Source organism: Pteropus vampyrus, unplaced genomic scaffold, assembly GCF_000151845.1.
Source record: "Pteropus vampyrus isolate Shadow unplaced genomic scaffold, Pvam_2.0 Scaffold367, whole genome shotgun sequence".
NCBI lineage: Eukaryota > Metazoa > Chordata > Mammalia > Chiroptera > Pteropodidae > Pteropus > Pteropus vampyrus.
Window position 1 is genome coordinate 1,043,919 of NW_011889148.1, and position 11,879 is coordinate 1,055,797.

An 11,879-nucleotide genomic window follows, 5' to 3' on the forward strand; every position below is an offset into this window, starting at 1 on the left:
GGGCGGGGTGAGGACGGCACTATTAACCCCGCCTGCTCAGGTCTCACGTGTGCGCCCGCCACTTAGATCGGTGTTCCTGGAGTCCCCAGAAGGAGCGCTGGATTTGAGTTAGGAAGCCTGGCCTCCGAATCCCAACTTGCCAGCTCTGTCTTCCTGCCAACCCTTCCCTCCCCTCCCTGAACCTCAACTGCTTCATCTGTGAAATGGGAACAAGTCCTTGTGGAAGGAGCAGAGGTGTTTGAAAATTAATAAGTTAATTCAACAAAAAACTTCTTCCCTTCTAGGGCTACTGTCAGGGCAATAGCATGAAGTCATTGACAAATAGAAAAAGCTCTGGATACCATCGGACCCATGGGGGAGGGTCTGTGAGTCTAGAAGGGGCTGCAGGAGATCGGCTGTCCCATCGCCTAGGCATCTTGTCAGGGAAGGGTGCCATAGCTGCGTGCTGTGCATAAGCCTCTGATGAGTCCGCGCCAGGCTGCAGGGCCAAGAGCTGCCTTGGGGTGAAGGACTGGAGGGGTCCCCGTCGACTTCTTGCTTTACCCCTTACAAGCTTCCCACATTGTATCGCTACTACGACAGGATGAAGCGGTTTGTCTCATTCTCGTTTTTACTGATAAAGGAACTGAGGCCCGGGAAAGGGAAGTGAGTTGGTCACACAGCTAGGAAGTTGCAGAACTGAAACCAGACCTTAAGGTCCCTGATGTCCATATCTAAGATGCTTCCACTCCCGCCTGGGTCCCTACTTCCCCATGGACCACGCTCATCTCGATACCTTCTAGCCCAAACCCTCCTTTTGTACTAAGAAAACTGAGGTCCAGAGAGGGACAGGGACTTGGCTGAGGTCACACAGCACCAGCATCTATAGTGCCCCCAAAAGTAACCACTATTCTGACTTCTATCACCACAGTTTTGCCTTTTCTTGAACTTTATATAAGTTGGATCACGTATCGATGTTCTTCGTTATCTGACTTCTTTTGCTCACTGTGGTTTGTGAGATTCATTCCGTTGTATGGAGCAGTAGTTTGTCTGCTTCGTCGGTGCGTGTTATCCATCACATGAATACTCATGAATGTAGTAATCCGTTCGAAGGTTGATAGACACGTGGGGAGTTTCCAGTTGGTTTTATTACGAATAGCACAGCACCGCTGTGAATATTCTTGAACTTGTCTTTCGGTGACCATATGTACATACTTGTCTTGGGCATAGAGCTAGCAGGACATGGGTATGTTCGACATTAGCAAATGTCATTGGTTTTCTGAAGCGTTTTCATGGCTTGTCACTCCTACCGATGGCGGTGAGCCTTCCGGTTGCTCCACATCCTTCCCAACGCTTGCTATGTCCCATCTTTTTCACTTAAGGCATTGTGATGGATGTAAACGGTATTGCATTGGGGTCTTAATTTTAATTTCCCCCAAACGCTCAGGAAGTTAAGCACTCTTACCTTTGGTTATTGGCTATTTATACATATTCTTTGTGAAGTGCCCAGCCTAGTCTTTTAGGTATGGGTTAACTAGAGCCACCAGAATACTGCAGAGCAAAGTACCCAGAATAAGCATTTCTTCTCATGCTCTGAGGCTGCAGGCCCCGATGGGCACCGCTCCTGTGTGCAGGTTGGGCTCAGGATGCCCCCAGGTAGGTTCCCACTCTGGGGCCCAGTTAAAGGGCAGTGGCTCCAGGAAAAAGTCCTAGTAATGGCAGAAGAGCAAGCCCCAGTACACAAGCACCTGTCAATATTCACTGGCCAGAGGAAGTCCGTGGCCAAGTACAATCTCAGGAGAGAGAAGGTGGGGGGCGGGGGATACTCTGCCTCCAGGGAGAGGAGTGAATATTTGCCAAACAAACCAAACTATAGCACTGCTATTTGGGTGTTTTTAAAAGACCGCATGTGATTCTAATGGTCAGCCAGAGCTATAAACCATTGACCTACGGTCGCCCTGTACATCAGCTAGTGAAAATGAAAGTCAGACTCAGCTGATTTTACTTCATTTCTTAAAAGCAGTTGACTCAACCAAAGTCCATTTCTCTTTCAGGCTTTTGTTTTTTGTTTTTTCTTTTTAAGTGAGTCCCTGAAATTAACACAGCAAATTATTTTAATGATTGATTTTAACTAGATCATGAGATCTTAAGTAACGGGCCTGTGTCTGATTCATCTCTAATATTCTCAGCCCTAGTACAATGCAGAGAAATGGAGAAATGCTGGGACGGGTTGTCGGATAATTGGAAGGAAAGTGTAAGAGTTGTGTGAGTTCCATGAGGGCAGGGGGTTTTCGTCCATCGAAATCATTGTTATATCACAAGTGCCTGAAGCAGAATGGCTCTCAACAAATAATTTCTCAGTTAATGATGCGTGCGTACATGTATAGATAGGCTGTCTGGAAAGGAAAGATGAATGGTTGGTTAGATAGACAGATGTACAGAAAGATGGATAAATGACTAAGTCGGTGGACAGATCAGAGGGTGAATGATGGAGAGGGGGTGAACGTTGGATGATTGAATAGATAGATGGGTGGATGGATAGGAACATGCATGACTGGATGACTGGATGATTAAATGGATAAATGGATGGATAAGTGGACAGATGAGAGGATGGATGGATAAACGAGTGAGTGGGTGGACAGGTGGATGCATGAGAGGGTGAATAAAGGAACAGATGGGTGGGTGGGTGGATGAATGGCTGTATAGGTGAGTGGAAGGATGGATGTGTAGATGAATGAGTGGGTGGATCATATGACAAAATGAATGGATAAAAACTGATTGAGCGATCGCCAGAAAAAGGCACAGCCTCCCATGTGGGTGAACATAGCTATTTTGCAAAACTGTTAGTGACCCGGGTGGTTTTTGTCTCCTCACAGGGTTTTCTGATTTGCTATTTCATCCTCCCCACTGAGTGTCTCTTCTGGAGGCCAGGGCGAGCGGTGGAAAAGGATGGCCACAGACATCAGCGCTCGGGGCGGACAGCGTGCCATTGGCCACGAGGAGTACAGCCTGTACAGCAGCATGAGCGAGGATGAGCTGGTCCAGATGGCCATTGAGCAGAGCCTGGCTGACAAGACGCGGGGGCCAACCACTGCTGAGGCCACCGTGTCCACATGCACCAACCGCCAACCTGCCCATTTCTACCCATGGACCAGGTGAGTGAGGAGAGGCCACCTGGGGCATCCATAAGGTGCAGATCCCAAACACTATTAATCCAAAACCAAATCATCCTGGTCTCTAGGATGCACTCTAACACCCTAATGACTTACATTTGTTGTCTAAACGCATTGAGCTCCGATGGTGCCAAGTACTGCGGTAGGTACTGTAAGGTCTTTGCCTCACTTAATCCTCTTAAGGACCTTTGAGGAAGCTCTGTGCTGTATTCCCATTTTGCAGATGAGGAAACTGAAGCTCAGAGCTGAATAACTAGTTCAAGGTCACACAGAGGGTAGATGGTGTTGCAGAAATCGGAACTCTGGTTCCAAAGCCCATGGCTTGGCCTTGCACCTCTGGCTTTCTGTTTGAATGCAGTGAAACACGTTCTGAGCCTGGTCAGAGCCTCCAGCCCTGTCTATGCAGCCTCCCCAGGAAAACGCGTCTGAGATGCCAATGACATCTGCCCACAGGGCCATGTGCTTCCTTGTTCCGGCTTCCCCGTCCCAGCATGGCCTCGTCCTCTCAGCAGCCAGACTGTCTAGAGCAGCACCATGTCACACCAATAGAAATGTGATATCAACCACAATTGCAATTCCATATATGCCATATTGAATGTCCTAATAGCCACGTTAAAAAGTAAAGAGAAACAGGTGAGATCGATTTATGTCTAAAACAGTATCATTTCCACACGTCATCAACATAAAAATTACGAAAGAGACGTTTACATTCTTTTTTTCACATCACGTCTTCGGAATCCGGTGTGTATTTTGCACTCACGGGACATCTCAGTTCAGGCTGGCCAGATCATAAGGGCCCGCTAGCCGGATGTGGCCAGTGACACCTTGCAGGACCGTACAGATCTAGAGGACAGCTTCTTTGTAGGAAATGGGAGCCAGAAACGTAATGAAGCATTGAGTCTTAAAATGGCTTTAGAAAAGAAATACCCACATTTAAAAAACGCTTTAGCTTATCACCGAGTGCCATCGAGTGTGTATTTGGAGTGAGGTGGCAGGGGGTGGAGATTGCCGTAACGATCGTGTCAGTGTTATCTTGGGTCATAGGCCTCAAGCCTCATTGTCTCCAGCAGCCAGCTGACTTTCTGTGTGACCTTGGGCAAGTCACTTCACCTTTCTGAACCGAAGGTTTCTTTTCTAATAATAATAGCAACAACAGCAGCTATAACAAACAGAATTTTCCGAAGTCCAGCCCCAGCTGACAGGGATGAAGGCAAGTGATGGTGTGTCTCAGCCTGTCCCCTGATGAAATCAAGTGACTTTGACCCTTGCTGAGGCTGAAGCACCTCTGGGCAAAGGCCCAGGATGTGTGTCACCAAGGAGTCCCTTCTAAAGGAAAAGGCAGGTAGCACTGGGCAGCTGGGAGGAGTACGAAGACTCCAGGTCACTGAGCTGGCCCTGAGGACATCTTATTCTGAGACCCAATCTGAAAAACAGAAGCCCAGAGCCAAGGACTCATGGTGACCTGTGCTCCAGGAGGCCCTGGTTCCTGTTCTGGCCTGTTTGGCCTGCATCAGGCCACAGGTTCCTCTTCCTGAGGAGAGGATCAGATAGAAGAGCATCCTGCCTCCCATTGGCCCTTCGGCACCAGCCGGGACATCCATGGGGCATGTGCAGCCTTCTCCCCTGTGCGGGAGTCCTGAGGACACTTAAAAACATTAGAACTGAGCAGGCCCCTGAAGTCCAGCCCCGACCTCCTCCCTCCCCTAGTGTGTAAGGAAACGGACCCACCGTGGGCGGGCGTGAACATTTATCCAGCCCCCTGAGACGAAAGCTCTCAAGGAGAAGTGAAATGACTTACTCAAGGTCACGCGGACCTCACCTAAGAGCACAAGTACGTGGCGAGGAGGAGTCAGCCTGCATCTTCTCACTCTTGATGGGACCCAAAAGCTTTCAGGTTTAGTTCTGCCTTTTGTCTCTGAAAGGAGGCTGGGCTCAGGCCGTGCAGGGGAAGGAAATGCCATTAATGTGCTTCTAATGTCATTCTCTTCCCCTTCCCCTACATATATTGTGCCTCCCTTGTGCCTGGCACACAGCCTCCCACTGGGTCCTTACAAAGCCACACAAGCCAGATATTTCTGTGCCCATTTTACACGTGGCAAAACAAGCACACAGAAGGGCCAGGAACTGACCCAAAGCCTGTCCTGCTCTGAAGGCCGGACCCTTAACCAGCTCTGCTGATTCTGCAAAGGCCTCTTTCTGTGTCCTCTCTCACCTCCACCTCGGAATGGGGTATGGGGCTCATTACATCTGCCTCCATCCATGGAGATTCAGGGGCCCCAAAGACAGGAGACATGCGGGCCTGTGCTCACACGCCCAGCACAGCATCACAGTAAGTCAGGACACGATGGAGTCCTTGTTCACTTTTAACCCTGAAAATCAGTTGCCATCCAAGTAGACCCAGATCGGGTATAGGAAGAAGACATCTCACATGTCCCCAGGGACTCCACATGGCTGGCTCCTCCTCATCCTTCAGGTCTCAGATCAAATGTCACCTCCTCGGCAAATCCTGTCTGACCATCCTCCCAGGTCAAGTAGGTGGCCCCTTCTTACACCTTCTCTTGGCTGTTTCCTTCAAGACCCTAACTACGATTTATAATTTCTGCTTCCGCCATACACCTGTGAACTCCTGAGGGCAGGGGCTTCACCTCCGTCCTGTGGAGCCCTGTGCCCGGCACACGGTGCCCGGCCCTTGGCAAGCCCTGTCTGTGAGCGAGTGATGGGTGGATAAAGCATGAATGAATCAAGAGGCAGCAGAGTGGAGTGGAAGGAGAAATGGGTTTGGAGGTTCGAATCCTTCCTCTGGCTGTGTGACCTTAGGCAAATTATTTAACCTTTCTGAGCCCCAACAGCCTCATCCCTAAAATGGCAATAACCAACTTGCCAAGCCCACCTTGCAGCGTGCTGACGAGAGCAAGTCTGATAGGGTGGGTGTCAGCGCTTCCCCACATCCTGCCGCCTGACTGACCCCCTGCCTCTGGCCTGAGTACCCCAGCCACACCTCATGACTGCCATTCCATGTGTCACCTCGGAAGGCATTATCTGGTGTCCTGAGAGTGTCCCCAACTATCCTGTGTGACTTTCTTGGGGACAAGGAACAGATATCGTTCACTTTTATATCCTCGGTGCCTGGCAAAGAGCCTGGATCATTGTAGGTGCCCAGTGAATGTTTTGGGGCAAATAAATACACTTTGACAGCAATAAAATTCTTGAGGCATGTAAATTGTTGTCATTATCTTGGGACCAAAATGGCAACCGCGGACATAAAGGTCAGCCGAGTCTTTTGGATTCGAAAACTGACAGCCAGCTCAGCAGCCCAGAGAAAATGTAACGCTCCCTTTTAGAGCCATTTTCCAATCGGCTTCTCTCCCACCGCAATGTAAGAAATGAAGTCTGAACGTGCGTGAGGACCGTCCGCCATGCCTTGGCCCACTGAGGGCTCCCCGAAAGGCAGACCCTACTTCTCGTCCCATGGAGAAGTAGGGTTCGTGCACTCATGAAACAGGGAGACCGAGGTGACTGTGATACACCAGCCAGCGCGGGTCCAGGAAGCTGGCTCTTCACAGCCTTTGAACTTCTGCATTTTATTTAAGGTTACGTTTCTAAGAAGACAAAGGGGAAAGCGTAAAGCAGGAACTTGCTTGGGCTGATATGTACACAGTTATAAACAACTCGAGTCGGGCCACCCACACTTGCTGTGTGTTTCCAATGTGCCAGGTGCCCTCGTGGCACCTGGATCTGAATCAGGCCTGGTCCCTGCCCTCCCCAAGTCTGCAGTCTAGTGATGGTAAAGGCACAGAGGTACATAATGACTCAACAAGAAGGGTGCAGCAAAGGGGCTTGCCTCGGTTTCAGAGGGACACAGAAGGGTCTGTGCACTTTAGGCAAGGAGGTGGGCTTTGCAGGATGACTAGGAGTTCGCCAAGCAGGCTAGAGGAAGCAAGCCACTTTGAGCCTGTTTCCTCAACTGCAAAAGGGAGCCAATTACATCTCCTTCACAAAGTGAACTAGAGGATGAAATGAGATGCTCTGTGCCATGCGCCTTTCACAAGGCCTGGCACATAGCAAGCACTCAGCAGAAACTTGGCTACGGGAAGGCAGAAGTTGCTGCAGTTGGAATTCCCATCCTCCTCTATGGACGATTCCTCTTGGGCCAGCTCAGAAAGGATGGATTGGCCAGTGGGTGAGGGAGAAACGAACTCCCCAGAGAGCTGCAGGAATGGGGGCAGAGGTGGCTATGCCACCTGAGCTGTCCCTCTCTCTGCCCCTGAGGGCAGGTGGCTGGTTCCCCAGGGGTCTCGAGTCTTGGCATGCAGCCATACAGCTCCGAGGTTGCCGCGTGTAACATTTTCCTTCAGAGGCTTTTCTTTGTTTGTTTCATACATTTGAATGTATCAGGTGCCAACTGCGTGCCAGGCACTGCACTCACGACGCCTGTGTTTGACATAGGGTTGGTGTAAGGACCAGAAGAGAGAACGAAGACAGGATCCCAGCCCGGCGGTGGGCATTACATTCGTTAGCGTCCCCACCCCCACCCATTAAGATGCCTGTGTGCCACCCGCCTTCAGCTGGGTCCTGCCCAATTGAACCCCCTCCCTGGGGCTGGCCCAAGCCTCTTATTAACTCAGACAGGGCTCACTGAGAAGTTAGCGGTCATTGTCATCCCAGCCTCACTCTCCACTCTCGCTGACCAGTGTCTAAAGCCAGGACAGGGTCATGGGAGCCGGGTGACAGTGCTGCGCTTTTGACCCCTGACCTGCCCGCCCACATGAAGGATGGGGCCCAACCTGGGCCTCTTCCAGGGCATGACCTGTGCCCACATCCCGCCAGGTTCTTCTCGCTGCCGCCGATGACTCAGCCCAGGTGGTTTTTCTTCACGGGAAGTCCCCTGTTCTGGGCCTGCGGGGAAGTAGGGCCTGCAGCACGGAACCGAGTCAGGGGCCTGGCTCCCCCTCTGGCTTGAGACTCACAGCTCAGCAGCTCTGAGCACTCACCCTGCCTCCCCGTGACACCAAGTTAACCACCAACGAGTCTTCCTGCCCTCCTTCCAGCCCCTTCCTCTCAGTTCTGCGGGTCTCACGTGTCCTTGCTGGCCCCCAGACATCTCGAGAATCAACAGAAAGAAGCGCCCCATCACTCTGCATCCCCAGGCCCTAGCCCAGGGCACGGGCCGAGCAGGAGCTGGGACACTCTTGTTGAATAAAACTCAGTTCGTCTGTTTCCTCCTCTGCAAAGTGGGAGCAGTGCACCCCTGCCCCCATCCTGACGGTGGGGAGGGGGGACGTGAGGCACAATCACAGGGGATGTCACATCAGCATCTTGCTGCCACCCTCCCCAGCCTCGCTGTCTCATTGTTGCTGTTATGATTATTATGCCATCAGAGAGAGGGCCTGGTTTTGGGGTGGTGTGTGGATTTCCACCAGTGCTTACTTACTACCTTGCTAAAAACACTAACCTTGTGAGGGAAGAGGTTTGGGTTTGTTTTTTCTGACCCGAACGTGTCGGATCGTCACGCGTTGTCTGTTCTTACTTTATTGCTGTATGCATGCTTCCAACAGTAGAGCCACACGCGAGAACGGCGAACCCACTGCTTGTCTTCTACACATCTTTGCAGTTAACAGAACACGGTCATGGGCTTTGGAGCTTAGTAACCTGCCATAAAATTCAGGTGCTATTTAAAAAATGGGAGGCCACACAGGGGCCAGTTTTGAGGGTGGCCGAGACCCCGGGATCAGCTGGGGAGAGCAGCCTGTCTAGCGCTCTCTCCTTCCCAGGGCCAAGAGCAAGCACAGATACTAATACTGAACCCGGGGGCTTTCGGGGCCAGGGGACAGGAGCCCTGGTGGGACCGGGCTGTGCACTTCCTTCCCAGGATGTGGTCTCTTAGCTCTGCTTGACACACTGAGCTTCCACAGCGAGTTCATGTCAGCAAAGGCCCCGCGTCTAAACAGCAGCGAAGAACCCCCTGGTCTGATCCTCCCTCCTCATCGTGCAAAGGGGGAAACGGAGGCACAAAGAGGGGCAGGACTAATGAAGCCACAGGGCCGGGCAGTGAGGAGGCCCTGGAGCCGGAGGGAGGACGAAGAGGCGGGGAAGACCAGGCCCCTGGAGGACGGAGCACCGTGCCGGTGGCTGCTCCGCTCGCCAGCCGTGTCTGCAGTGACGCTGGTGCCCACCTCTAGGGTTAACAAATGAGGACTAATGAATGACCCACCCAAGGGGCTCGACCAGTGGGTGCCCAGGAGAAAGCAGGTAGTGACAAGTTGAAGGAAGCGAAGGAAGGTAGGAGGGTGATGAGGGTGATGAAGGGGGCCGGCCCGGAGCCCCCCGAGATGGGCTGACGCTGCGGAGTCGGGTGTCCTTCCTCCTCTCTCTGCCCCTCACCCCCTCCCCCATGCCCTGGCCCCCCTGAGAGTACCCACAAAGCCTGCTGCTTCTGGCCTGTCCTGGAGAATGTGGTCCTTCTCAGGGTCACCATTCCAGCACCTCTGTGCCCCACGGGGTGCTGGCCACCAGCAGTAATGTCCTCCCCAGTCCCACAAGGTGCCACCCCCGAGGACGGCAGGAGACCAGCTGGGCCGCTGGGGTGCCCAGGGCACCAGGGCCTGACCTGTTGGAAGCAGGGCTGGTGTGGGCCACACGTCCCATTCTCAATTCACGGAGTGGCCGCCACACCTCCTGTCACCCCTGCCATCGTCAAAAGACCCTAATGAGGTGGGGAAACTGAGGCTCAGAGAGGCAGAATAATGATGGAATTAATGGTGGACACGTGTCCAGAACCCCTGTGCCTGGCCCTTGGTTAGGCACTTTACATCCTTCACTCTCTCCGGCCTCATCAGCCCTCTGAGATTGGGGTGTTCCAGGGACGAAACCCCAGAGAGTTTCAACCTGTCCAGGGTCACACAGCCAGGAAGTGCCAGAGCATAGAGCTGGACCCCAGAGGTCTGACTCCGGGCCTGGCCTGGATGACCTTTCTGAGCATCTTTTGGCTGTAACCTTTGTACTCTTTACTGCTGACCCTGGGACACACGCCCCACTAATGAAGAGCCAGCAAGGTGGAGGTGGGGGCACAGACCCTGCTTGGCTTTCTCGCTTTGCTCCCCTGTCCCCCACCCCTACGAAGCTCTTGTCCATCCCTGTTAGGGTCCGGCCTGGCCAGCCCTGAGGCTGAGCTCCTTTCATCCGAGGACCTGCCGCTGACACTCCTCACATCCTCCTGGGCGAAGAATGTCACCTTGCTTCATATCTGCCTCCTGCGTGGTTGGCTGGGGAGGGGGGACCGCAGGAGCGAGGGTGAGGTTAACCTCACTGTTGTCTTATATGGTCATTTAAATCTCCCAGGGCTTCCTCCGAGGGCCAAAAATAATCCGAGGCACAGCAGCTGTGTCCAGCACACAGAGAGGACCCGGCCATCTGCTTTGGTTCAGTGCCCTGCGTCCGTCTGTCAGTCTCTCCCCCTTGCTCTCCCTCCATCCTCGTTCCTGCCTCTGGCCATGACCCGCTTCTCATATGCAGAGTATTTTTCCCTCTTTCATTCCTGCCCTGCACCCTCCAGATCCAGAGCGCCTCCAGAGAACCCGGCGGCCTCGGCTCCCATGGGTCTGTTCCAAGGGGTCATGCAGAAATACAACCGAAACAAGACCTCCCAGCCTGCGTAAGTGACCCCCCGCCCGACCCAGAGACCATCCAAGCTCAGGCTCCCAACCGGTGGGGGTGTGGGTGTGGGTGGGGGTGGGATGCGGGCCCACAGCCCCAGGGGAGAGGGGCAGTCTGGAGGGACCTCCCAGGCACACCTCTTCCAGGTGTGTCTCCTGGGACCTAGCCGCTCCTGCTGAGCTGGGCTTGGTGGTCACAGACTGTCTTCAAGCAACTACCAGCCGGGCTGCAATTTTGATTAACCCCTCGATGACCCCAGAATGGGCTTTGTGTGCTGGAGTGGCCCCGTGGGGTTCCCAATCTGGAGACTCAGCACGAGAGACTGAGGAGACAGCCCTAGGATGGCAGAGGCCGAGAGGAGCTCAGCGCTGAATGATGAGTCAGCCATCCCCTCTGTTTGTCTCAGGTTCCCCCGGCCCCCTGCCATGGCCACACTTGCTTTGTTTTGTTGCCTTTATCTAAGTGTCAGGTGCTAAAATCCAGAAATAATTCGAGCTACAGGAGGGCTCTGTTTGCCTGGTACCAGGGTGCTAGGTTAGGTGTGTCCTTGAGAAATAGCTCTGTACCGTTTGCCTCTCTGCTTCCCATATTAACCCCAGAAGCAGCTAGGAGCAAAAGAGGGGCTCCATCGCTGGAACCCCCCTTTTCTCATTCATTTATGTTACAGCGAGGAGAGGAGGCAGCTGGCTGACGTTTTGTCTCTCCTTCCTGACCCTTTTCAAACTCTGCCGCCCTCACTTCCTTGGTGCCGCGGGCGGGATTTTGACTGTGTGGAGAGGGAAGACCCAGATTCTGGTCTCGGCGCTGCTGCCGCTTCCCGTGTGACTGCTCATGAGTCGCTGTGTCTCCCTGAGTCTCCCTTCTCTGTGAGAGAGGTTGGAGAGGACAGAGTGGCCTCCAGGGTCCTGTCCAGCTCTTTAGTCTCCGATGGCCTGACACCCCAGCGGCCACCCCCACACCCAGGGCGGGGACTTTGGCTGAGCTCACAGAGAAGCCATCAGTGGGTGTGCCTGAGCACTCCGGAGTCCTTGCACCACAGCTGGATGAGACCCAAGCTGGGCAGCGGGTCCTGAG

The 11,879-nt window shown here is 53.3% G+C and overlaps 1 protein-coding gene across 3 annotated transcripts in view; it reads left to right on the forward strand.

Annotated features, from left to right (window-relative positions):
- The first annotated feature begins 2,928 nt into the window (after window positions 1-2,928).
- The window catches only part of ASB2 (ankyrin repeat and SOCS box containing 2), a 28,678-nt gene continuing 19,727 nt past the window's right edge, over window positions 2,929-11,879 (forward strand). The window contains exons 1-2 of one of the 3 annotated variants that reach the window (XM_011379615.2): window positions 2,929-3,134; window positions 10,705-10,803. In XM_011379615.2, the coding sequence (XP_011377917.2) occupies window positions 2,929-3,134; window positions 10,705-10,803 (305 nt within the window). Of the gene's footprint in view, window positions 3,135-9,343; window positions 9,432-10,704; window positions 10,804-11,879 lie in introns of those variants that run through there. The other 2 variants (XM_011379616.2, XM_023522959.1) reach the window with 2 other exon arrangements.